We start from the raw sequence: 27,219 nt of genomic DNA on the forward strand, positions 1-27,219 counted from the left end.
ACAGCTGCCCATCGCAGATAAATGGAGGAGGGCAGACCCTGATCTGCTTCCCCCCTCCCCCCAGCACACGCTTCTTTGCTCCCAGGAAATAACACGTCCGGACAAGGAGGAAGACGTCTAGGAGATCCTTGCCGGAGGACCGCCAGCCTGCGTTCCAGCACCCTGAAGGCAAACTTGGAGGACAAACCTGCTTTCTGCTAGCCAGGCCAGAACAGGGGGGGGGGGGGAAGGAGTGGGTAGAAGACCCAGAGGGAGAGGGGCAAAACAGGGCGAGGGCGAAGAGCAGAGCAGCAAAGGATGTGGAAAGGCCTCCCTCCTGCCACTGGCTGCTCCATTCCACCCTCCAGTTGCTTGGCAGGCCTTTTCTTGAAAGTCACTCTGGGTGACGCCAGGGACTCTGTGCTGAACAGTTGGCAGAAACGCCTGGAGGAGGCTGACCGGCCAGCACCTGAGCCGCCTGGGGCTCTGTCCAGGCAAACATTATGAAAGCAAGCCAGGTTGGGGCAGGAAGCAGAAGAGGCGTTTGCCCTCTGGGAGCTGAGCCGCCTTCTCCGCAGATAGGAACACTTTCTTCCATCATACGCCTCCATGACTGAGCTCCTTCCAGCCTGCCTGGGTCAAATGCTGGGGCCTTCAGCTGCTCCCAACTCTCTCGAGCCAAAGAGTCCCGCCGGTCCAGTCCCTCTCTCTTCCTGCATGGGAAGGGCGGATATATGGCCAGCCACACTGGGCAGTACAATGCACAAACATGAGCCTATTGAGCGTGGCCTTGCTGGGACCCAGATGAAGGACCCATCCCCCACCCAGCATGACCTGTAGTGCTCAGCCTGAACATCACAACTGAGATTTCTCTGATCCAGTCCATGGGCCCTCAACGCTCAGTGACAGAAATGGATTAAAATGTGGGCAGGAAGGGCTGGGCCATGTCTGCTCCTTATCCCAGTGGGTTCTGGGACAGAGGGTGGCAGCTTTGCATCAGACTCCCACCCCCTCCTGCCCGCATACCGCGATGGCTTCCATGTACCAGGCTGAGCTTCCTCCTTTCCAGCTAACCGGGTTTATGGCAGTAGGCTTAGTCTTGGCCAGTTCAGGCTCTGCCCAAGTCTTCCTGTGGTGCACATCACAGTCTTTTTGCTTGAGATACCATCAGGGATCACAGAGTGTGATAACTTCCTTCCTTCCTTCTGTTGGAAGAAATTAAGATCTTTCCCTGCTCCTTGGGTTGTCTTCCCCCAGAAACACTGTCTCCATGCAATATTGTTTTCTCCCTGAGCAAGGTAAAAGGTTAAAGGCTGCACATAAGAATGAGTTTGATGCAAAAAGGAGATGCCAGAGATTAATACGTAAAAGGAAGCCCAACTGTTTAAACAAAGGACTTCCTTCTGATTCAGTCAGAAACCCTGGAAACACAAAGGGCTGCTCATTCACAGATATTAGCAGAACCCATCCAGGTAACTTCAGCAAAGGATCGTTACCTTGTCGTGGTGCTGTAGCTTGAGCACCTCAATGATGCCATGAGCTAAACCGTGAAGGGCCACCCAAGACGGGAAGGTCATGACAGAGAGGTCAGACTAAATGCGATCCCTGGGGAAGGTAATGGCAACCCACCCCAGTATTCTTGCCGTGAAAACTAAATGGATCAGTACAACCAGAGATATGTCGGTATACCATCGGAAGATGAGACCCCCAGGTCGGAAGATGGTCAAAATGCTACTGGGGAGGAACAGAGGATGAGTTCAACTAGCCCCAGACGTGATGACGCGGCTAGCTCAAAGCCAAAAGGACGGCTAGCGGCCGACGGTGCTGGTGGTGAACGGCGAATCCGATGTTCTAAGGATCAACACGCCATTGGAACCTGGAATGTAAGATCTATGAGCCAGGGCAAATTGGATGTGGTTATTGGTGAGATGTCAAGATTAAAGATAGACATTTTGGGTGTCAGTGAACTGAAATGGACTGGAATGGGCCACTTCACATCAAATGACCACCAGATCTACTACTGTGGACAAGAGGACCACAGAAGAAATGGAGTAGCCTTCATAATTAATAGTAAAGTGGCTAAAGCAGTGCTTGGATACAATCCAAAAAACGATAGAATGATCTCAATTCGAATTCAGGGCAAGCCGTCTAACATCACAGTGATCCAAATATACGCCCCAACCACAAATGCTGAAGAAGCTGAAGTAGAGCAGTTCTATGAGGATGTGCAGCACCTACTGGACAACACGCCTAAAAGAGATGTTATTTTCATCACGGGAGACTGGAATGCTAAGGTGGGCAGTCAAATGACACCTGGAATTACAGGTAAGCATGGCCTGGGAGAACAAAATGAAGCAGGACATAGGCTGATAGAATTTTGCCAAGACAACTCACTCTGCGTAACGAACACTCTCTTCCAACAACCTAAGAGACGGCTTTATACATGGACTTCACCAGATGGACAACACCGAAATCAGATTGACTACATCCTTTGCAGCCAAAGGTGGCGGACATCTATACAGTCAGTAAAAACAAGACCTGGAGCTGACTGTAGTTCAGATCATGAACTCCTTCTTGCACAATTTAGGATCAGACTAAAGAGATTAGGGAAGACCCACAGATCAGCTAGATATGAGCTCACTAATATTCCTAAGGAATATGCAGTGGAGGTGAAGAATCGATTTAAGGGACTGGACTTAGTAGATAGGGTCCCGGAAGAACTATAGACAGAAGTTCGCAACATTGTCCAGGAGGCGGCAACAAAATACATCCCAAAGAAAGAGAAAACCAAGAAGGCAAAATGGCTGTCTGCTGAGACACTAGAAGTAGCCCAAGAAAGAAGGAAAGCAAAAGGCAACAGTGATAGGGGGTTGTTGTTGTTGTTTATTCGTTTAGTCGCTTCCGACTCTTCGTGACTTCATGGACCAGCCCACGCCAGAGCTTCCTGTCGGTCGTCAACACCCCCAGCTCCCCCAGGGACGAGTCCGTCACCTCTAGAATATCAGTGATAGGGGGAGATATGCCCAATTAAATGCAAAATTCCAGAGGTTAGCCAGAAGAGATAAGGAATTATTTTTAAACAAGCAATGCGTGGAAGTGGAAGAAGACAATAGAATAGGAAGGACAAGAGACCTCTTCCAGAAAATTAGAAACATCGGAGGTAAATTCCAGGCAAAAATGGGCATGATCGAAAACAAAGATGGCAAGGACCTAACAGAAGAAGAGGAGATCAAGAAAAGGTGGCAAGAATATACGGAAGACCTGTATAGGAAGGATAACAATATCGGGGATAGCTTTGACGGTGTGGTCAGTGAGCTAGAGCCAGACATCCTGAAGAGTGAGGTTGAGTGGGCCTTAAGAAGCATCGCTAATAACAAGGCAGCAGGAGATGATGGCATCCCAGCTGAACTGTTCAAAATCTTGCAAGATGATGCTGTCAAGGTAATGCATGCTATATGCCAGCAAATTTGGAAAACACAAGAATGGCCATCAGACTGGAAAAAATCAACTTACATCCCCATACCAAAAAAAGGAAACACTAAAGAATGTTCAAACTATTGAACAGTGGCACTCATTTCACATGCCAGTAAGGTAATGCTCAAGATCTGTAATTAGAAACTCTGTAAAGTTTCCAGCTGTGGGTTATCATCCTACCCTAAGGCACTATAAACAATAAACCCGCACCCCCTTCCCTGAGACAGGAGGTAGACCAGGTGACCCCCAAGGACGTTTCCAGCTCTGTGAGGACACCGCTGAGAGGCACGAGGCTGCCTGTGGGGAGGCCCTGTGACAGGAGGCCCTGACTGAGGGCCTCAGAGGCCACCGACTGCTCCTCCTCCTCCCCCCCATAGGAAAGGGGGAGAGGTAGAGTGGGGCTCCCAATTGCCTCAGAAGCATTAACTGGCTTTGCTCAGCTCCCAGGCAAAAATAGTATCAGGCAGGATTGGGTATACCGGAGGAACTATGGACTTTGCTAGAGTTTTTGCTTTCTTCTGCCTCACTCCCCCCCTCCACACACCCCAATTCCAGGCCAAACCCACCCAGCAGTTCCTGGAGCAGCTCCTGGAGCTGGTTGCCCTTGCCAGGCAGTGGCTGGGGGGGGGGGGGGTGTGGCACACTCAAAGGTTGGAAGACAGGGCAGCTGCTCACATTATCTGAGCTGAAGAAGGGTTTCCCACCCGCCTTGCAGTGTGGGTGGCAGCCATCAGCCACCCTCCACCACAGCCGCCGCCTGCTTGTGCTGCCAGAAGGACACCTCTCGCTTAAGCAGGAGCTCCCCTTTGCCTGTGAGTGGCAGCGGCAAGGCCCAGAAGCGGGTTAGGCTCTGCCCTCCAAGCCACGTCGGTCTCTCCACCATGCCTTCCTAGAAAGCATCTCAGGGCACACACTGGGCCGTTGAGCTTGGCTGGCAGGGGAGGCAGGCAGACTGGAAGTGCAGCCTCGCCTTGGCCCCTTAATCAGCAGCCTGGAAAATTACTGCCTAGTTGCCGGCTTCACGGTGGGGCCGAACAAGGTGCTGCAAGGCAGCTTCCCTTCCTCTGCCAACCCCCGCCTTTGCCAAGGGAAACCTCCCTGCCCAGCTCTCCTGCCAGGGCCGTTCACCAGCCGGTAATGGCGGGGCACAAGACTCTTCCCGGGCTGGCCCAGTTGTAGCCAAAGGGTTCGGCTTTTGTTTTGTCTGCCCAAAGCAGGCTGTTCCCAAATGTTTCGAGCTCACCCAGGTTTCCTTTTAGGTCTGCTAGGTGGCCACTTTCATGACGTGGTTGGGAAAAAGACGTGCTTCCGACGACTCTCTCCCCAGCAGGCCGTGGCATCAGAGGCCCTCTTGGAGCAGCCTCGGGAGGCTGTAAACGGGCAGAACAACAATTGCAAGCTGAGCCTTAGACGAGTCCCAGCACTGCGGAGCTGCGACTCCCAGCCTAACAAGTCAATCATGTTTTGGGGCCTTATTAACAAGTTTCAAGCAAAACAATTCAGGCACACTGAATCAACCGGAAGGGTGTTCAAGTAGTTGCCACATTCACTGTTTTCTTATTTTGAATCTTTAAACAGCTGCACATGAATAGCAAGTGTTTATTTAAACTTGCAGGAAGATGTTGGTTTAAATCTGTACTAAGTAGAAGTGGCATCACTGTTCACTTGGGGACTCTCTGAAACATGGACTTTGCGCACACCGCTGCCAGCAGCCCATGGAGTCACATCCTGCCGTAAATCTAGGGGAGGCCTCATTTGGCATCCTGGTGCAGTCCTGGTCACTAGGCAAGGATGCTAACGGCAGATCTGGAAAACTGCAAGAATGGGCAACCGGCTTCCTTGGGTGGCTGGAGCACCCTGCTACGGGGTCTTCCCCGCCATCCCAGCGCTAGAAAGAAAGTGTGTCTGCGCAATTGGCCTTCTTTGCCATTGTTTACTGTGCCGTTCTTCCGACCGCACTCCCAGGAGTCTCTTGGGAGAATGACTGTCCATAAGAGGAAAAGAAGACCCGTATGGCAAACACCCCTTCTTCCCTCCCCAAACCGGAGGACGCGCAGGGGAGGCTGAGCCGGAGGGGGCTTGGGGCTGCTGGGCCACGGGGTCTTTCTTTGCTCTCTCTCTCCTGAAGCCAGTTTGCCTCTCTTCCTCCCCCAGCCACATCAGTGCATGTGTGTCTCCCACACTTTCCCTCCTTTATGATACGCAGCCAACGGCGGTCCTCATTCTGGCCGATGGGCCAACTGAAGAGGAACTCCGGTGCAGGGAGCACCGGCCAGGAGTCCTGCAGTAAAGCAGTGCCCCATGCCTGGATGGGGAGGGGGCATTTTAGCAGCAGAGGGCCCCCAGCCATGTCATCACCGGGCCTATCCCTGAGGCTCCCTACATTGTCTAAGTGTGAAGTTTTTTGCCAAGAAGGAACACCCCACTTCCAGAACAGAACACTTAAAGATGGCTTTGGCTGCACAGCCACGGCCTGAGCATGAGACAGAGGTGACATCATGAGGACGAGAGTAGTGAAGTGTCCTCACATCATGGCAAGCTGGGGGTGAGAACGAGCACTAAGAGGAAAGACTTCAACCCGGGGGCATTCTAGATTGGAGCAAAGATGGTTGACCATGTTGCTGGACTCCTGCAGTGCCCCCTACATGGGCTGTCCCTGAAGGCCACCAGGTAACTTCAGTTAAGCCAGAACGCAGCAGTCCATTTATTGGCCATAAGCAGGCTGCCTCTGTGCCCCAAGTCCTGCACTGGCTTTTTGATCCACATCCAAGTGCAAGCCGAGGTGCTGATCATTACACATAAAGCCCTGTACAGCTTGGCATTGAAGTATCTTCAGAACTGCCTTCTCCAGCTGGAACCTACTTGCCTGGCTCATTTGCACAGGAGGAACCACTGGTGGCCCCCATTTCCACAAGGTACCCCCCACCAAGACTTGTAGGAGTTGCTTTTCTGGGGCACTGTGGTGGTCCATGGGAATATCCTTGAGAGACAGGAGGAGGAAGAGCCGCAGCCGGGCCACCGGTCAGGTGAGAGGAATCTCGGCCCACAGGAGGAATGGCAGCATAGGAGGCACCTCAGAGGGACCCCCCCTGGTCCCCCAGAAAGGCGGACATCAGTCTTGCAAGCCTGAAAGCACGTCTCTTCCCCTCCCCGATCTGGCTGCTGCTGCCCTGGCTGTGGCTCTTCCTCCCCCTGCCCCTCAAGAATTTCCCTAGACTGTTGCAGACAGCACCGATTCTTGGAAGAGCTGCTGGTCTGAGCCTGGTTTGGCCCCTCCTGCACAAGCATTCTAGGAACTGCAGAAGACCGTCGTCCCAGAGAGCCAGAGGTGGGGTGCGACGTCTGGGAAGGGTGGCTGTGCTGCCGCCTTTGGGTCTGGCGATTCTGTAATTAGGTACAGTAGTCTAATTATTTTTTACTGTGGATATTTTATTTATATTTCCTTTATTTGTATTTCAAATGTAGTCACCACCCATCTCACTCAAAGAGCAGCTCTGGGCAGTTTACAATAAAACAAGATTTTTGTTTTTTATGTTTCCTTGCTGTGAACGCAGAGTCATGCGATTGTGGTGGATAATAATCTAATGAACACGTAAATAATGAGACCTGGGAGGAGGTATGCCAGATCCAGGGAAACCCTTCTGGGTCTACGCTAAAATTCAGGACCAAGGAAAGGAAGGTCCATGGCCCTCAGATATGTGGTGATGCCCAGCAGTTTAGCTGCTTTTAAAAGAGGGCTGGAGAAAAACATGGAGGCTCAAGCTATCAAAGGCTCTTGACCTGACAAAACTTTACCACTTCAGAGCCATCAGCAATATCCACAGAATGCCAACTGGTGGGCTCTCCTTGCCCGGGTGAGCAAACTTCCTGGACAGACCCTCTGGGAGTCCCTCTGCCAACCCTCTTCTTTGGTCTTTGTTTGTTGACTTTCCTCCAGCTGGGCTGGCCTCAGACCATGCCTGAGTGGCTTTTCTCCCTGCACGGCCCCCTCTTCAGCCCCCACCTCCACAGAGCTGCCAAACACACCTGCACCCACAGGGGGAGCAGCTCCATGCCTCACCTTCGTGCAGAGGGGTAACTGAATTTCAGAAGGTGCCTGGCCTGCTCCCCTCCTCTCCTGCTCCTTGCGAGGGCTGCTGGGGATGGCCCCTTCCCTCTCAGCCCAGTCCACCGAGGGGCTTCAGTCCACAGCCTGGCCCAGCCTTCCAGAAGTGTCTTCAAATATGGTCCCTGCTGCTGTGTGTGGCCTTCACCCTCCTCTTCTTCCCCTGTTGGCAAATCTCCAGGATGGATGATGCAGGGGGCTGGGCAGTTTCGGGCCCAATCCAGCGAGGGCCTCTTGGGACTCCCCTCTGCAACCCCAAGTCACAGCCAACACACCTGGCCCTTGGCCTCCAGCTTTGCGAAGGCACCGGACTGGCCTACAGTTGGGTCCCGTGGGAGAGGGGTTCCAGGGCCAGGCCCTGGGGCAGGGCTGGGGCAGGACGACTGTCTGAAATTGTCACCTGGTGCGGGCAGCCTGGGGTCCACAAGAGGCCCCCACCCCGTGTGTTGTGCCCAGAGCCTGCCAGGGACCCCCTCTGTAAGTTGAAGCAGTCTTTAAGAAAGGGCAAGGCGGAGGGTGATGGGGGGACCAGAAGCCACACCCTGCAAAACGAGGCCGAAGGGCTGAGCCTGTTTGCCTTGAGGAAAGACCTCTCAGAGGGAGGGGCAGACCAGCATACCCTCCCGATGCCAACCAACTGTTGTCGGGCAGAGGAGGCCTCTCTCTCTCTGCAGGGAGGCAATTCCGGAGGAAACAAGAGGAGAGGGCAGGGCAGGGCAAGGAGCAGGGGGCCTTCACTCTGGGACCCAGGGTCAAATTGCCAGATGACAGTGCAGTTTTTGGGCTATCTGAAGAGGAAAGAAACATTTCCTTTTTTTCTCTCTTAACTTCTTTTCGTTGCTCTGCTTACTCTTTTCTGCACATCCCATAATGTTGTTTACTCAAGAGGGATTTACAGGATGGGTCTGTACTTTATACAAAGAGAGGTGGGGCCTTAAGCCTTCACTGGGATAACAAAACCTTTTTAAGCACTCCCCCCAAAGGAAAAGCGCAGTTTAACCCCCTCTTCCTCCTCTGGCGGGATTACTGTACATTGCTCTGCCAAAGCAACCTTTCAGTGCCCCACTTTAAGAGATATTTCAGGAAAAAGCGTGGCCCTCTGTCTCAGAAAGGATGGCTGTGCTTGCCCAGAAAGCCGCAGCCGCCACGAGGCAGGCTGATGGCCCAGCTCTTGGCATCCTTCACGGGGCCGGTGGTTCCATAGCGATGCATCAGGAGCAGCACCCCACCGGCTCCCGCCCTGCCCGCAGCTGCCCCTCCCTCCCAGCCATGGGCTTTTGCGCAGACAGAGGCAGATGGTGTTCACGCTCCCCCACCGCGCACTTTCCTCCAGGTTCGGCCAGTATTTCTTGCCAGCTGCATTAATGATGCTTTGTGAGCAAACCTTTGCACTCCCAAAATAAAGCGGCCTGGTGCCCAGACCTCCTTTTGCCCAGCTGGGCAAGGAACAAACTGAACAAGTGCTCTGCGTCCCCTGGCCATATGCCCTCAGCTTTCAGGATCCCCGAGCTTGGTGAGCCTTCGTGCAACCAATGCAGTGCAAGAGAGCGTCCTCTTGACCCTTCCTGGCATTGGATGCTGTCCATCGTTCCAGCACAACCGCCCCAGGACCTGCAGAGGCCCCTGGGCCTTTCTCTGGCTCTCTCAGTGCCCTGGCTGGCTGTGGGCCTGGGAGGTGCTCAGAACCTCTGTGGAGATGCTGGCAGCTTTCTCTTGGGGCTGGGGAGGAGTTACGTCAAGAAATCAGGCCAAGAACCACACTGAGCTGTTATTCCAACTCTAGTTCTTTATTGCTCTCACCCTATAGACAAAATCTTGCCAGACTCAGGCCACTCAACTAACCTAAGAGAAAATACCCCAGAAAGGCTCTAGGGCAGAGCTACCCTGAACCTCTTAACCATCCCAGCAACAGAGTCTGGGCTGTGAAGCCTCTTATCAGTCTGGAATGCGTTCCCCACCCCACCCCAGAACCAGCGGCAGCGCCAGAATCCACCACACCTTATGCTCTCAGATAAATTCACTCGCCTTTGCTCGGAGTTGGACTTAGGCTGGGCAAGTCCCTTGGAAGTGACTGAGACATGCCTGAGCCCTATTATCTGGGAAGACTTTGAGCTGGTGGATCCTGAGGAAGCAGACAGGGTCCTCGCGGCTGTGAGCTCGGCCACCTGTGTTCTGGACCCATGCCCCTCCTGTTGGTCAAGGCCTCCAAGGAGGTGACATGTGGTTGGGTCCAAGCAGTGGTTAATGCCTCTTTGTGGGAGGGGGTGGTACCACCTGTCTTGAAGGAGGCAGTGGTGCATCCCCTTCTCAAGAGGCCACCTTTGGACCCAGCAGTGTTAGACAACTTTCGACCAGTCTCCAACCCTCCTTTTTTAAGGACGGTTGTTGGTGCTCCACTACAAAGGGCCTGGATGAAGATGATTATCTGGACCCTTTTCAGTCTGGGTTCAGGCCAGGGCACAGCACTGAAACAGCATTGGTCCCCCTGGTAGGTGACCTTTGGAGGGCCTGGAATAGGGGTGGTGCAACCATTCTGGCCCTCCTGGCCTTCTTGGTGGCCTTCAGCACCATCAGCCACGGTATCCTTCTGGACTGGCTTCAGGGTTGGGGGCGGGAGGCACCTTTTGCAGGGCTTCCCCTCCTTCCTCCAAGGCTGGTTCCAGCCAGTGTTGGTGGGGGAGGAGAGGTCGAGCCCCAGGCCCCCCAGTGTGTTTTTCGCCTCTCCTCTAACATCTGCATGAAACCGCTGGGGGGGTCATCCAACGGCATGGGGTGTGGTATTGTCAGTATGCTGATGATGCCCGGATATATACTATCTCCAGCCCTTGCTGGGCAGGTGATGCTGTTGCGGTGCTGACCGAGTGCCTGGAGGTGGTAAGGGTCTGGGTGGGGAGAAACCAGCTTCTTGCGCAACCCTGGCAAGACAGTGGCTCTGGGTCTTCTGCCCCCCAGGCCCTCGTGATATGTCATCATTGACTCTGGATGGAGTGGCGCTCCCCTGGACTGAGCTGGTGCATAATTTGGGGATCTTCCTAGACTCACAGCTCCTGCTTGAGGAGTGGGTGGCAGCCATGGCTGGGGTGCCTTTGCACAGATTCATCTTGTGTGCCAGTTGCACCCTTTCCTGAACCAGGAGGCCTTGTTCATGGTCACTCATGTCTTGGTCATTTCCCGCTTGGATTGCTGCAGCGCACTCTACATGGGGCTGCCCTTGAAGACCACTCGGAAGTTACAACTGGTCCAGATTGTAGCAGCACATACCATGTTGGGTGCCCGTAGTTTCACCCACAGTATACCCTGTTGTGTGAGCTGCACTGGTTCCCAGTTTCCTACCAGGTGCAATTCAAGGTGCTGGTTATCTCCTTTAAAGCCCTATTGGCACCGGACCAGGTTAACTTCAAGACCGCCTCTCCCTAAGGACATTGGCCCATCCTATCTGATCAGATAGGGTGGGCACACTTCTAGTCCTTTCCCTTAAATGTTGCCACCTTATGGGACTTCGGAAGCGTGCCTTTTCCATAGCAGCCCCTGCCCTTCCCCCTGAAGTTCGGCAGGCCCCACCAGTTCAACCTTCCAAAAAGCACACAGGACCTGGCTCTTCCCCAAGCACTAAGATAGGGTGAGCTAAGTTTAGTTATGGTGCCAGGGTCTTTTTGGTTTTAACATTTTTGGTTTTAATATGTTCATTGTACATAGAGGTGGTTTTATCTCTTGGTTGTGAGCACCTGGGGTCTGGTACAAGATGGGCAGCTATATAAATGTTTTAAATAAATAAATAAATACATACATACATACATACATACATACATACGTACATACTACCTGAATGGCAGGGAATGCTTTAGTGCAGGGCTCCTCCACCAGGGTTCCGTGGCACCCCAAGGTTCCGTGAGAGGTCCCTAGGGGTTCCCTGGGAGAGCAGGATTTATTTAAAAAATAATTTCAAATTCTGGCAACTTCACGTGAAAGAGGCAAGTTTCATTCTTTATTTTTAGTTTAAGGATACTGTTAATGCATAAATACAGGCCTACCCATGAAACAAATAGAATAATTTTGTAACTTCTGGCCTACATTTGAGCCTCAATGGGCAGGGGTTCCCTGAGGCCTGGAAAATATTTCAAGGGCTCCTCCAGGGTCAGAAGGCTGAGAAAGGCTGCAGTGTCCCCTCAGTGTTTGTGTTAGGCACCCTCAGCTGAAGTTGCCCAGGCAGGAGTGGCCTGCTGAAGAAACCGTGAAACCCCCCAGAGCAAGTGAGGTGTCACCCTCATCGCCTCAGTTTGCTTCCCCTGTGACTCAGCCGCACTCCAGCCTGTCTGGGTCCTTCCTTGGCATCCAAGGGATTTCCTGAAGACCCATTTCTCTGAGTGTGTGTGTGCTCCTGTGTGTGTGCACAGGAGGATTAGGGCGTGCGGAGTCTCCCAAAGTGAATGCCAGGAGTCATTAGCAAAAGCGCTGGAGCCGGAGAGGAAGAAATCCATTTTCTTGTTATGCAGGAAAAGAGCTCGGAGTCTGGCTAATTAAAGGCCACGGATACGGAAGGAGCGGAGCAAATGCTTGCAGAAGGAGAATCTCATTAACACAGGTGTGAAAGGGTGCCAAGGCAGATCTGGGGGGAAGCCCTAAAACTCGAAAGGCCTCCAAAGGGCTATTTCAGGAACCGAGGAAGAAAGACCACATCATGTCACAAAACTGACGTTATCTGAACCAGGTTCTGGGTTTAATTTATAAGAGAAGCCTGTTAGGATGGCTAATAGGCCTTAATTATGCATGCATGGGAAGCCTGTGTTGCCAACCACTCTGCCTTGCAAAGAGGGCTGGCGTTGGCACTGGTGCTTATTTTACTGCCACTTAAGCATTTCTTTAATTATCACCCTCCATATGATTGGCTCTTTGGTTTCCTCTAACCCCAACTTCCGATTCCGTGGGTTTGGTCTGCAGGCAGCTCGGGCTTCTCCCCTGGGGGAGCCTGTAACTAAGCCTGCCCCACCCAGGGCTTGCCCGGTGTTTTCTCACCATTCTGAGCCAAGGAACCAACCGCTCGGCGGTGGCAAGAACAGTGGCCTAACCCTAACCCCAACCCTTGCCCAACCTCCTGCCCTCGTGCCTGACCTCTGCTCCCTCACCATCGGACAGGCTCCCCTTCGGGACTTGGATGCAGAGGGGGATCATGCATGCAGGCGACACACAGCTGCCTTCCTGGTTCTTCCAGGCACATGGGCAGGCCCTCAGCTAGGGTCTGTGTCACCTGGGGCAAACATGGATTCCGCGCCCATTTTGGCACCCCCCCAGCACAGCACCTGGGGCACATGCCCTGCTGCCCCCCCCCCCCGCCACAGTTGCGGCCCTGCACATGGGCACGGGGCATGGGGGATGCCTGGCCTTGGCTGGTCTACAGTCCTTAACCATCCAAGATCCAAGACGAGATCTGTTTCAGGCACCACTCAGCCTGGCTTGCCTGCAGTGCCCCTTCCCTTTTGTGAGGCCCATGCCTGGCCGGAACCTGCGGGAACTTCCTCCTCTTCCTCTTCCTCCCACAGAGGCTAAATCAGCCACGCTCCAGAGCAAGCAGACCGATCATGATTCTGTGGCTTTTCCACATTACTGTACTGCAAAATAAAATTGTCCTCAAAAATATGGTTGTCCAGATCATCATCTCCTGCCTGGCTCTGCAACTTCTGCAGCATCTGGGTGCCATATTGGGCAATGCACCCCACTCCTTGCCCTTGCCTCCCCCCGCCCCTTTTGCTAGGAGCGCAAACCCAGAGCTGTGAGAAGGAAAACAGGGCTGCTGCTTCGTGCCTGATATTATGTTTGATGGGCACAGGCCGTTTTGCTTATGCACCACTCCAGCTTTGTGCAAAAGCACGCCTGCCATGTCACTCTGTGACCATGCGCAGGGCCAACCAGTCGGGTTCCTTTCCCTTCTCCAAAAAGAGAGGCCTGAAACGCCAGTCAAGGGCTTCTGCCTTTTCACCACCCCCCACTACTGCTGCGCCTCTTTCTCCTCGCAAGCAGACTTACCGTCTCTTTGGCTTCCTTTTTAGCTTTTGGTTATTTTTGGAATCTCAGCTTGAGGTTCAGGCTTTCTGGCAAAAGTACCAGAGTTTCTGGAGATTACTTTGCATCCTTCTCTGGCGATGGTCCCTTCCTTCCATTCCCTGAACGTGGCCGTTTATCTTTTTAGCGTCTTGGAGGGTCAGTGTCAGGATCACGGGGAGTGATGGTGCCACTCCCTGCTGCTCTGGTTAGGCCGCCCCTGCAGTACCATGTCCACTTTGGGTTGCCACAACACAGGACGGATGCCAGGAACTGGAAAGAGAGCAGAGAAGAGCGACAAGGATGGGGCGGGGCCTGGAGGCTAAAGCCTACGAAAAGCAGTTAAAGGAACCTGTTGTGTTTACGCTAAAGAAGAGAAAGCTGAGGGGAGACATGACAGCAGACTACCACTACCTGAAGGTCTGTCCCAGGGAGGAGGGGGTGGACTTATTCTCTATAATGCCCAAAGTCAGGAGCAGAACCAGGGGGAGCCTACGGAGGGAGACCTGACCTCAGACTGAGGAAAAATGCCCTGTCCACGAGAGCTGCAAAGTGGTGGCACAGCCTGCCTCCCGGAGGAGTCCTGGGGGCTCCATCACTGGAGGGTCTCAAAAAAAGACTGGGCAGCCATTGGTCTGGGATGGACTCCCTGCACTGCCAGGGGGTTGGACTAGAAGACCTCCAAGGTCCCTTGCACCCCTAGGATTCTATGTATTCAAACCAGCCTTTTTGTCCCACAATCGCTTTCTCCGCGGAATCCTGAAAAACAGGATAAAGTCTACGATTGTCATGTTCGCCGTTTCAATGTCTTTGATACATCATAACGTTTCGCATGTCATTAGCTGGATGCGTGTTTCATCTTTCACGGGAGGATGGGAGTAGTTATCTCTTGGCTTTGCTTTGGAATGTGTTTGCTTTATCTGCTATGTTCAAGGTTACTTTCCCAGGCTAGCAGGTCTGACGATTGCTAGCACCTGGGACGGGCGGGGCTGTTGCCAGGGAGGCGGGATACGTTCGCACCAAGGGTTTAAGTTTGTATTTGGCGCGCTTTTGCTCATTCTCAGCTTTCTCTGTATTTGTCCTAAGTTCCCTAATAAATCAGATTTCATTTAGCAGCCTCTTGTGAGTCTGAGTATTTGGGCTGGGCAATCATTACAACGATGTTGCTTTTGGGAAAGAGTTCCTCCCAACCCCACTTCTTCTTCCACACGGTGGGCTTCAGACACTGCCCTGGACCCCCCTCTCTCCTCCTCGCCAGCCAGGAGCCATTTTGTGACAAGCACAACTGGCCAAGAGGGTTTCGTGGCTTTTCATGGCCAGCAACAGCATGGTATTGCCTAACTCTGCGGCAAAGCCCACACGGCGCCACCATGGGGTGGGTGCCTTTCCACCCAGGTTGGGGGAACAACCAGGCCCTTTCCTCAGACAGCAGGACTCAGCTGCCTTTTCATTCCGATTTGGCTCTGCTTGGCTTTGGTTTGCAACCCACCTCAGTGAGCCTGGCTGGTGAGAAGTGCCTGCAGGGCTGGGTTCCTGGGATCTGCCCCTGAGAGGCACCTCCCAGCTCCCCCCCACCCCCAATGTGCTGAAGAGGAGAAGGTGAGGCCAAGGCTAGCCAAAGGGACCTGAGTGGAGGGTGACTCACCACCCAGCCAGTCAAGTTTCCGCTGCTGTTGCTTCTGCTGTTGTTGCTGCCCTCCTGTCCTGGCATGAGTCTGGGCTGGCAGAAGAGGAGCTGAGGGAGGCACTGGGCGACCAGCCTGCAGAAGTCCCAGGAGATGGCCAGGGGCCCTGGTTTGGTGCTCCCATGCCTACTCTCCCTCTCCCCAGTCCGTGCTTGCTGGTGAACAGTTGGTGCCAGTGGCTGAGGGGGGGTCACACAGGACCCAGGTGTGCCCAGGATGCAAAAGGGTGCACCCAGCCTCTTCAGGGCTACCTCATTCAGTCAAGAAGGGGCCCGTAAACCCAGGCTTTGTCCTCACCTGCAGTCAGCACCAGTTCTAGTCAGCCCTGGCAGTGCCAGGGGTTGCCCAATCAGACGACAGTGGCCTGATCTTGCCCCCATGCCCTTTTCAGGGTTTCCTGCATAATCCCCCACCCAGCCAAGGTACACCCACTCTGTTCCACCACCTCCCCTTCTTGGGACATGGGTGCAGGCAACCAGCCTGGACTTGATCAGTTACCAGGAGGAGATGCCCAAATCTGCCAGGGGAATTTGCCTGCCAACCAGGGGCCTTGGACCCTGCCTCCTGCGGGGCAGCCTAAATGTGACTCCCCTACCGCAGGGGCTAGTTAAGAGAGGCTCCCCTGCCCCTGAGAACAAGTGCACCTGCCCCACCTCTGAGTTGCCTCGTTCCTTCGGCACCAGGCCCGGGTGGGTGGTGGAGTGAGCTGCAGCCCCAGAGTGGGCAGGATTTGGGAAAGAAGGGGCAGACCCCCGCTGGTGCACAACCCAAGCTGGAATTGGAGGGAGGCTGCCCCCAGCCTAGAGGTGAGGGAGCCTCCCAGACAAATAGTCTTGGACAGACTCTCCCCTGTGAGTCTATCCAGGCCCCTTGAAGCAATCCGGGCGAGTGGCCAGCACCACCCCTTATTGCAAGAAATCTCCCAGGTTTGTGATGCTCTGGGTGGAAAAGCCCTTTTTCTGGCTTGTTCAACTCCAGCTGCAGAAGAGGCCTCTTGCTGCCTCCCCAGCGGGGGGGCAGGTGAAGGGACAGCCACAATGAGCTTCACCCAGCAGATCTTGGCTCTTGGCGCCAGGGCAGTGAAAGGAGACGGTGAGGTAGCACCCAACGGGGGGGGGGGGGGGGCAGACCAGGCTCCACCCTCTCTCCCCTGCCTACCGCCTGCTGCGAGAGGTGGACACTGCTGGCTTCAGGACACCGTAGATGGGGCAAGAGCCCAGTGGCTGGCGTTCACCCAAGGAACGCCAGCCACAAGTCACAGTGTGTGGGTCAGTGGCCCTTGCCAAGGGCCAGCCCAGCCAGGCAGACTTGTGTCCAACCTCATCTCAACCAAGGGAAGGCAAAAGGGGTGTCTGCAAGGATCAGGTGGGGAGGGAGTGGGCTGCTTGTCACCTTCCTCAGAAACAAGCTTGGCTTGGGGCCAGCAGCCACCCGCTGCAGGCTGGCGGGAGAAGCACAATGCCAGGTCAGGAGGGACCTTGCCTTGGGCTGATCCAGCAGGGCCACTTTTACGTGCTTAGGTTCTTGCACTGCCAGTGTGGGAGAACAGGGTCTGAGAGCCCTGCTTAAGAAGCAGAGTTCAGGGAGGGACACTGGGAGTGCAGCCAGGGGAGTCTTGAGGGTGCCTGCTGCAGCATGGGTGATAAATCACTGAGCAGGTAGGCCGTGTTGCCACCAGGATGGCCAGCTGATGCTGTAAACTGCTTGTGCAGAAATTCTCCCTCCTTCTCTCTCATGCACACACAACACACACGCACACACACAGAGTAAGCGGCTTTGGGGGGGATTGTTACTTTTGCAGCAATCACAGTGATTGAAAAATGCAGGGCTGGCAAGTCTGGCCCCCGCAAAGGCTTTCCTTCCAGGGGAGAAGGGCTGTTTGTTTGTTTATCAAATTTGTCACCACCCATCTCCTTCCACTAGAGGGACTCTGGGTGGTTTACAATAAAAGTAATCAATTAAAACAATAGGCATAAAATATAAATACAAGGGTCAGCAGACACCTGCCGAGAAAGAAAAGAAGGCCCTCTCCGCCCTCCCCCAGCCACCCTCAGGGGCTTCGCTGTGCTGAGGGGGGTCTTCTCCCCCCCTCCCCTGGGGCGTGAAAGGCCCCTGCACAGAAAATCTTGCCTAACTGCTCTGGGAATGTCAGGCCGCCCCCAGCAGGAGTGACCAAGGCAGAAGGGTCAGGCCAGAAGATGGGTTCAAGAGGGTGGGCGGTGATGGGGGGACAGGGCAGGTTCCCAGCAGGGGAGAGCCGAGAGCCGGAGCATGTAGGATGGAGGGGCTTCCAGCTAGTCTGAAGGGCTGTGGGTGGGAGGGGCAGGCTCCCCACCAGGCTGGGTGGCACAGGGAGCACTCCAATGGCCCCGGGGTCAGAGTGTGGCCAGGGAACGGGGGCTACAGTGGTTGGTTGCCTTTTCCTGGCCAAGGGTGACAATTCACATTTTGGAGAGATTGTGCCACATTACAGGGTGGGCAGTGCTTGTTTTCCCCAAGAACTTGGGACTTTTAAAAGTTTTTTTTTAATGCTGATGTGCCCCTTTCCTAACTTACACTCACTTTCATCTGTTCCTCACTCAAGGTGGCAGGACCATCGTGGCCAGATGGACCAGCTCCAAGGGCCAATCAGGGCAGTGTTCCTTGGCAGCAGATGATTTTCCAAAGCTAATGAAAGGGAGCTGCAGGCAAGAACTTGTGAGTAGAGGGCTTCTGTGGTGGGGCAGCTCCTAATCGGGCTGCTGTGCAGGATCTGCTCTCCCCGCAGGGAGGAAAGAAGGGCACACGCGGCTATTAATCCACAGCACCCCCCCCCCATCCCCTGACTTCCTCTCTCATGCAAAGCGTGTTGACATGCCTTTTCAGCAGTGTGAACTGCACCCACACCCAGGCGGCCTCTGGGTGGGTGCTGCTGTGCCAGCAAGTTGGTGACGGAGCAGGAAGGTGAATCTGCTGGGCCAGGAGCTGCCCCGCCTGGAGCCTCTTTGGCTGCTGCCAGGTGCAGCCTGCAGGCATTCACAAGGGGAGCCTTGCCGCAGAAGCAGCATGGCAGAGGGTAGGGCTCGTGGTGGATGGCCAGAGAGGGGCAGTGGGGCAGGGAGCACTGGCGGCAGAGGGGTGGGGGAGAGGGACTGGGCTCTGCCCTAGGGCACTCAGAGAGAGACTCCCCACCTGTGCCCCCGCAGGACTGCAGCTGGCCTTCGTGGACTGGCACAGCCCAGAGAATGCCCAGGAGCACCACACAGCTGAGACGGGCAGCGGGCAGCTGGCTGTGAGGCGGGGGCAGCCCTTCACGCTCACCCTGCACTTCCACTCTGGGAACTACCAGCCTGGGTTCGATTCCATGCACCTGATCGCAGAGACAGGTAAGGTGGGGGGGATCAGGACCCCAAGCCAGCCCAGGGCTGGTCTTCTGACCAAAGACAGTTGCTCCTTTCCTGCCAGGCCCAGGGAGTACCAGTTGCTCCTCACTGCTGGGCATCCTTCTGGTGAATTGGTTCTCTCCCCCTTCCGCTTTTACACACACACACACAAACACACAAAGGCCCCTCCTGCAGACCAAGCAGCACAAAGGCTGATCCCACTGATAGGTGCACAGAGGCTTACTGGATCCCTGACAGGGTGCCCACAGGAGGGACCAGAAACATGGGGGGGCTGTTTACAGGCTGAGTTCAGATTGGCAGCAGGTGGGCAGTGCCCCTGGGTGGCATCACTTCCAGGAGCAGGGAGCGATGGCTAAATTTTCTTTCTGAACGAACCCATTTCCTGGCTCATACTCCATGCACTGAATGGCTGGGATCTGTACAAGAGGCCCACAGGACAGTGATGGCCAAGCTGAGAACGTTGCAGAAGGCAGCCGTAAAGCTTTTACCTGACTGGGACGTGTGACCGTGTGGACAGTGGGGGAGCGAGGAAGTGTGCTCAGCACACACACGCTCAACGGGATGCTGCCTGGCATTTGCAACAAGCAGCAGCCTGAGCACAGGCAGGACTCTGCTTTGGCCCAGGCAGGCGAGGGCCGAAGGTTCACGTGAGCCAAAGCTCTGGGGAATGGCTGGCTGGATCAGGGAGGCCGGCCCTGCACACCTTGCAGGACAGGAGACCTCACGAGAGGAATCCCAACCTGTCTGATTCCCTCAGGGAAGACAGATTACGAAGGCCTAGAAGGCATTCAGGCTTTCGGTGTGGTGCCCTAAACAGAACTAGATTGGACAACATGGTGGTCGCTTGTAACTCATATGCATTTCTCAGAGATAGAATCATAGAATACACCCTATCCTACAAACAGTGTTTCTCTGTCACACTCCCCCCACTCCCAGCCTTACTGAGTTCCAGTTTGGTAAGCCCTGGTGTTGCCTTATATTACATATATACTGATTGCGGAGAGCCATTTGGCAAGCCTGTCAAAATGCGGGTTGGAGAATTACATCAGCCTGCGGGTTCCGGATGGAGGGAAGCTCTGCACGCTGGTCCCCACAGCGATCAGGTCAAGATCTCCCACCCCGCCCTGCTTCTGCAGCTGTTGTTGTGCGCTAAACTGAAATGGGTCTTCCTTTCGCTGGGGCCTGTAACGTTGGCCCCCTGCTTACCCGAGGCTGAGTGGGTCACCTTAGATCTCCAAGATCACATGTCCCAGGGCCAAGGTTTCAGACTGAAGTCTGAAATCAAGGCTATCTCTGGTTTCCAATTGCAGCCCAGTAGTGGCAGCGCTGCCACCTTGGAAGAGGGGGAAATGCCTCAGTTTGAGAGCCAAGGAGGACAGGAGGCCAGCTGGGTGGCCCACTGACTACTTCTTGGGTATAGGTAGAGGGGCTGTTCCCTTGATCTGCCTGTCAAGGGAACGCTGCCCATCCAGTAAGGCAGATCTAACCGATCGCCGGCTGTGGAGCTAAAAGGTCCCCTGGCACGAAAGGGTCTCCCTTCAGAGGACCCTCCAAGCCCTCGTCTGCTCAGCCATGGAGTGAGTTCCTAGGCTCACCCCTTCTACTGGCTCCTAAGCCACAAGGGCTGCCTTTAGACAAGCTGGTAAACCAAACTCACACGAGCAGCAAAAGGGTTCCAGGCACCATGTGAACCCAGCCAGAGAAAGAGCGTTTCCCATCCTCCTCCAGAAAGCTGGTACAGAAGGAAGCTGGACTCACCCCGCTGATGCCCCCTTGCACCTCCCCAGGGCCGGGGCCAGAGCAGGCCATCTTCCCAGTGGGCCTGAGCCAGCCACACACGTGTGAAGCTTGGACAGCCAGCGCAACCTCCGGTGGCCCACAGTCCACGGATATCAGAGTCTCTGCTCCCGCAGTGGCTGCCATCGGGCGGTACCAGCTGAATGTCCACTTCGACTCTGGCCAGGACTTGTCATCCTCCTATCAGCTGGGCGAGTTCATTCTGCTCTTCAACGCTTGGTGTCCAGGTACCAGAGCTGCTGTGCCCCCCCCAAGGGGCCCTCCCTCCCTCCCTCTTTTTCAAGGCCATAGCCTGCCTCAAATGTTGGACTGAACTAAGCAGCAGGGGAGGGGAGACCACCAGGAGATTCCAAGGCATGAGCATCCCAGAACTCTCTTCCAGTCAGGCCCTGCATGCTGCGTGGTTGTCCACATGGCCACCAGGAGCTGAGAGACTCTAAAAGGCTGGGAAGGGTCCCTCCAAAAGTAGGGAGAAGCTTATCAGGAGAGGAGCAGAGGACCACCACTCTTCTTCCTCCACCACACAGATGACGACGTCTACCTGGAGAGCGAGGCCGGGAGGCAGGAGTACGTGCTGAGCGAGCACGGCATCATCTTCCATGGAAACAAGAACTGGATCCACCCAGTTCCCTGGAACTATGATCAGGTAGCAGTCAGTACCCCTGCCCCATGGTGTCTTACCTTCCCTCCCTCCCAGCAGGGCAGTGGGGAGACCCCTCATGCATCACCCAGGAAGAGTCGGCCGGCGGGGGGCAGCCAAACTGCCGGACGCTTCCCCATCTGGCCCAGCTGAGCTGCTTTTGCTCCCCTGCAGTTCGAGGAGGAGACAATTGACATCTGCCTGAAGCTGCTGGACAGCAACCTGCAGTGCCGCCACCATCCAGTGCAGGACTGTGCCCTGCGCAGCAGCCCAGTCTATGTCAGTCGGGTGCTGAGCGCCATGGTAAGAGCTGTGCCAAGGGCATCCTGGCCCCTGACTGGAACAGACGGTTTGGGGCAGTCAGGGGCTCCTGCCTCCCTCCCTCCCTCCCTCCCCAGGTCAACAGCAACGATGATGCTGGGGTCCTCCTGGGGAACTGGAGTGAAGATTATTCTGGGGGCACCCGCCCCAGCGAGTGGAATAGCAGCATCGCCATTCTGAAGGAGTGGGAACGCTCTGGAGGGCAGCCGGTCAAGTACGGGCAGTGCTGGGTCTTTGCAGCTGTGATGTGCACAGGTAGGGCTGGGCACAGCAGCCGCTGCCGGGGAGCCCCACCTGCTCGAATGCCTCACCCGCCCATCCAGGCGGTCAGAGGCGGCTGGCTGGGGTCACCAACCTCCCTCAGTGCCCCCAATCCAATTTCTTGAGGCCTTTGGACAAACCGCAGGAGGAGAGTCTCATTCTCCACAGAAAGCGAATCTCCTCCTCTTCGCCACTTCCAGTGCTGTGACACAGGCCAGTTGTGCTCACCCAGGACCCTTTAAGACTCTTACGGGTTGTGAGTGACCACAGTTAATCTGCCAAGGCTCCTCTGAAGGCAGCAGTAAATCTGGGCCCGCTTTCCAAAGGCTTTCCGTCTTCTCTTGGGCTGAGGCAGCTCCTTTGTGCAAGGTGGGCAGAGGCCCACACACACGCAAGCTGGGCTCGCACAACATGCTGCCCCACGACTGCCGCACGTGCTCTGCCCCCAGATAGAAGCAACCTGACGGTTCCACGTGCGGGTGCTCGTACGACATCAAGGCAATCCCATCTCACCCTGATCTAGGCCTAATTGGGTCAGTGGAAGTCCTAGCAGTCAGTCACGCAGCACCCTGAACTTAGTTTGAATCTTAATTATTTTCGCTTAGGGTGTTGTGTGACCCAAGCCCATTGGATTAGTTTAAGACTGTGTGAACCCAGAAAACTCATGATTCAGATTTTGTGAACCCGTTCACTTAGGAACCACTGACCCCAACCCCAGCTCTACAGCCTTGGAATCCCCATTGCCACTGATGAGGGTTGGAAAGCGTTCCAGGGTTAACTTGCTGGGGGGAGGAATTGGAGGGGCAGAACCCCTTGCAGACAGCACCACCAGCACACAAAGTGGGCTGGGAGGACAGAAGGAGCTTCGACGTTCAAGCCAGACAGTGCATGTAGTTACTCTCTCCCTAGCGATGCGCAGCCTTGGGATCCCAACCCGCGTGGTGACAAACTTTGACTCAGGACATGAGAAGGATGGGAACCTGGTTATCGACATCTTCTATGACAACACCGGGCAGCTGCTGCCCCGGGAGAGCAAGGACAGCATCTGGTGAGATGAAGCCACTCCTTCTCCGTGTACCTCTTGGAGAGCTTCTGGGCCAAAATAGTCTGGAGAAACTCCTCTGTGCAGATGGGCTACAAGTAGTCCTCAACTTACGACAATTGGGACCAGAACTTCTGTCACTAAGTGAGGTGGTTAAGTCACGCCTGATTTTATGACCTTTTTGCTGTCATTAAGCAAATCATGTGGTTGTTAAGTGAATCCAGCTTCCCACATTGACTTTGTCGGAAGCCGGCTGGGAAGTTCATCAATGGTGATCAAGTGACCCTGGGACACTGCAACCACCGTAAATACATGCCAGTTGCCACAACTGCTACAATGGTTGTAAGTGTGAGGACTGGTTGTTAAGTCACTTTTTTCAGCACTGTCATAACTTCGAACAGTTGCTAAACAAATGGTTGTAAGTCAAGGACTACCTGTATATGGCAAACCCATGATACTGTGACAGAGGCAGTGAAGATGACCTTGGAGAGAAGTTCTCCTTCCTCTCTTTTAACCCTACTAGGAGCCAGCAAGGTCTTCCAGAGGAGCAGAACAGCGGGAGGCTCAGAAAGGAAAAGATGTCTTTGCAGAGTGGAAATTGGAAGCCTTAAAGAGAGTAGATGCATTCATAGAAAAGGGGAGAGGCAACTACGGGATCCATGTGGGTGGCTTTACCTTCCCTGCAGTATCAGAAGGACTCCTGCCTGCCATGCCCACATCCAGAAGATTGCTGGAACTCACGGGCTTCGTGGAAACCAATGGTTGGCTGCAATGGCAAAACAGATGGACTAGAGGGGCCATGGCCAGGCCCACCACCCGAGCCCCCTCCTGGTAGCCCCCACAAGAGCTGGGAGTTCCAGAGAGCCATTCCGTGCGAGGGCTGAGAAGCAGCCGCTTCCCCACGTGCCCCAGGCCCAGTTCACAGAGGCCCCTTCTGGCTGGCCGTGGCTTTCCCTCGCCCGAGGCCCGGCCTTCCTCAGTTCCCAGCCCTGCCACTCCAAGCTCCTGGTCTTGGCTGGGACTGCCAGCTTTCTAGGCAATCTCCACCAGGGCCGGCCAAGCACATTCCACCTCTCGCTGCTTCTGTGGCGTAAGGGTTTGCAGGAGGGCCACGAGGGGCCGGCTGCATGTTCTGCACCCGTTGAGAAAGCTTTTGTGACGCATCCCAATTCCCCCCATCTCTGTTTCTGCGGCAGGAATTTCCATGTCTGGAACGAGTGCTGGATGGTGCGTAGAGATCTGCCCCCTGGGTACGACGGCTGGCAGGTCTTGGATGCCACACCCCAGGAGTCCAGCAATGGTAACCGAGACGGCTCAGCGCTGCCCTCCTTTGGGCCTGGCTCGGGCAGGGCTGACAAGCATCCCACCTTCCCTTCCTCTCCCTTTTGGCAGGGCTGTACCGCTGTGGCCCAGCACCTGTCAGAGCAATCCGGGAAGGTGACATCCACCTGCGCTACGACACCCCCTTTGTGTTCTCCATGGTGAATGCAGACCGAGTGGTTTGGCTGCTCTCTGGGGCAAGCAGAGAAAAACTCCAGTGGAATCCAAGCGCCGTGGGGAACTACATCAGCACCAAACGCATTGGAAGCGACGAGCGAGAAGACATCACCCACACCTACAAGCACCAGGAAGGTACCGGCTGGCTCCCCAGGATTTGTGCAGCCCTCCCTGACCCGATTTAAAGAAGGCCTTAACACCTGGCCCTTTCCCCAAGCCTTGGGCTGGAGTGGGTGGCAGTTGGGCTAATTTTTTGAGAGTTTTGCATTTTGTACAGTTTGCACTGACTTCTTTTAAATGGTTTTATACTGTAAGCTGCCCAGGATCGTGACAGAGTTGGGCAGGCTATAAATAAAATTAATATATAGCTACCAGCCACCCTGAAACATAACCAGGTGATTCAGCAGGGCTTCCTGGAGCCATCCAGCTGGCCCGTGGCCAAGGGGCCAGCCTAGTCAAAATTTCTCCTGGCCTGATGGCTGGGAATCCTCCAGCCTAAATGCAGCTCCTCTAAAGCATAAGATAGCTTTTCCTCTTTTACCATGACAGCAAAGCCAGCATTGGACCAGGTTCTGGCAGTCCCACCAGTGCCCATGGCCCGCCTTGACTCTCCCTGCCTCCATAAACTGAGGCAGTGGGGCAGAACCCAGGCCAAGATGCTAACGGGCCACTGCAGCTTGCCAGCACTCATGTTATAAACCACATGATTAATTTCTGGCATTAGAAGCTGACCAGGGTCATACTGGAATGCAGCAGGAAATAAACCCTATCCATCAAGGGCTTCAGGGTGATCTTGGGCACAGAGGCAGCTGCCCAGGAAGGCCCTCGCAATCTGTCTGCATTTTCAAGGCATCTGCCAAAGCTGCCCTGCTCAGCACCGCCTCCTCTCCCCAGGGGGCTCCAGAGACTAAGTGGCCCCTGCTGCTGCGCTGGCCCACCCCCCTCGCCTCTTCTCCCCCCACAGGCTCCCTGGGTGAGCGCCAGGTGTTCCTGAAGGCCCTCGCTCTCAGCCAACCCTTCAGCCCCGTGAGACCACCCATCCCTGAGGCCCAGCCCCGGCTGCCTGCTCCCCGTGATGGCCGTGCCCAGGAACCACCAGCGGGGGCGCAAACCTTTCTCCACCTTCAGCTGGTGGAGAGTCCCGAGATCGGTCAGGACATCCACCTCACCATCCTGGCCCACAACTTAGAGGCTGCCTCCAAGGACCTCAAGCTGAGCCTGAGTGCCCAGTCCGTGCTGCATAACGGGCACCCCTTGCCCCCCTTCTGGCAGGACACCATGTACCTCTCCTTCAGCCCCAAGGAAGGTAAGGCCAAGTGAGGAAGCGGGGGGCGGGGGGACAGTGGCCTGAGCCATCTTGCTGCTGCACCTGCTGGGTTTTCCTTCTGCAGAAAAACGCATCCCTTGGCAGATCTCCTACAGGCAGTACGGCAGGCACCTGCAGGAGGACAAGCAGATCCGAGTGGTCGCCATGGGAGAGGAGAACACCTCCTGGCAGAAGGCTTTGGCAGAAAAGACCATCACGGTGGCCAGCCCCCCCCTCGTGATTCACGTAAGCAACTTCCCTGCAGGCTGATTCCCTTCCCCCCACTCCCATTAGAGCATGCAGCCGGTGTGGGAGCTGGGCTGGAGGTGGGCAAGGCCCTGCTGCGCCTGACTTTCTCATCCCCCACCACGGTGCAGATGCTGGCCCCAGTGGTGCTGAACCAGGCCTTCCAGTTCCGGGTGGAGTTCGCTAACCCTCTGGCCGAGCCTGTCAGTGACAGCCTCCTGACCGTGGAAGGGGGTGGCCTGGTGAGAGGCCAAGCTCAGATAGAGTGAGTGGGGTAGGGTAGGGCTGAACTGGGTGGGAGCTGGCTGGGCTGCTGCAGCTCTGCGTGGTGTAGGGGGACCAACCCCCTCCAGGCAAGAGCCACCAGAGTGCCCAGGACAGCTTGCCTGGCACCCAAGTGAGGCTTTGTGGAGGGGCCCCTCTCCCCTTCCTGCAGCCTGTCAGCGCTGCTAATCCCAGGGTGGGAGTGCGCGGAAGGGGTGTGTCCATCTTTCAAGCCTGGGACCAGCAGTGCCTCCTGGACTTCCCTGGCCATCTCCCCGGAGGATGAGAACACCACACCGCCCAGGGCGCACGTGAAGCTTCGCCAGGAAAGGAGTGGCAGAGCTGGGAAGGAAACGGAGAGTCCTCTCCCCGTGAAGCCTCTCCCTGGAGGCTGGCAGGGGAAGAGCAGACAGCATGGCTCCCTGCCAGGACCACCCACTAACCCGGCGGACACACCAGACAGCAGGCGGGGCCCTTTCCCTCTTGTAGGGGCAGGGCACCAGAGGCCCCCCAGGCTCCTGCTCCTCCTCTGCTCCCTTGGCCCATCTGTTTTGTGCTTTGGAAGGTCCTGGGGGGGAAGTACCCCAGAGGGAGGCGATGCTCTGGCGTTTGAGAGTGGCCCTCCCAATCTCCTGGTAGGAGCAAATACCTGGGATGGGGATGGGGGGGTGGGGTTGCAGGCTCAGGAGGTGGCTCCCTCCACAGGAAGGTGGAGACCCATACCAAGCCCCTACCTTTGCCTCCCCCAGGTTGGGCTTCCTGGCTGCCCGGCAGAAGGCCAGCATCACACTCCAGCTGATGCCCTACAAAAGCGGGCCAAGACAGCTGCACGTCAGCCTCAGCAGCAGCCTCTTTCCCCCACTGAAAGGACACAAGCAGCTGCAGGTGGCCGAAGGGGGGGGGAGGACCAGGTGGCTGCTGTAGCAGCAGCAGCGGCGGAAGGGCCACATATCCCATGGGCTGCCTCGTCTTGCCCCCTCCCTCCCTCAACGCCCTTAATAAATCAACTGTTGCACCCGGCAGGGTCCTTTCTTGGTATCAGCAGCAGCTTCTCCAGGACCTCAGCACAGAATCCGTGTGAAAAGGGGGGGGAGGGGGGACACCCCCCCCCCCCCCGCTTCTGGGGCTTTAGCATCTTCAGGAGAAATTCCAGCTTGGGGGCAATGCGATGTGTGGGAGATGG

General features: G+C 55.5%; 1 protein-coding gene across 2 annotated transcripts; it reads left to right on the forward strand.

Annotated features, from left to right (window-relative positions):
• Positions 1-18,132: 18,132 nt before the first annotated feature.
• TGM5 (transglutaminase 5) lies at positions 18,133-26,972 on the forward strand. 2 transcript variants are annotated; one of them, XM_063296767.1, is made up of 13 exons: positions 18,134-18,334; positions 18,465-18,644; positions 20,450-20,686; positions 20,987-21,105; positions 21,274-21,402; positions 21,498-21,675; positions 22,591-22,729; positions 23,920-24,023; positions 24,116-24,355; positions 25,185-25,526; positions 25,612-25,772; positions 25,904-26,037; positions 26,786-26,972. In XM_063296767.1, the coding sequence occupies exons 1-13, from the start codon at positions 18,325-18,327 to the stop codon at positions 26,958-26,960; spliced, it is 2,148 nt and encodes a 715-aa protein (XP_063152837.1). In that variant the 5' UTR covers positions 18,134-18,324; the 3' UTR covers positions 26,961-26,972. The 2 variants fall into 2 exon arrangements, with proteins under 2 accessions (XP_063152838.1, XP_063152837.1); XM_063296768.1 differs by lacking the exon at positions 25,185-25,526 and having other exon boundaries at positions 18,133-18,334.
• The last annotated feature ends 247 nt before the right edge of the window (positions 26,973-27,219 follow it).

Source organism: Candoia aspera, chromosome 3 (assembly GCF_035149785.1).
Source record: "Candoia aspera isolate rCanAsp1 chromosome 3, rCanAsp1.hap2, whole genome shotgun sequence".
Taxonomy (NCBI): domain Eukaryota; kingdom Metazoa; phylum Chordata; class Lepidosauria; order Squamata; family Boidae; genus Candoia; species Candoia aspera.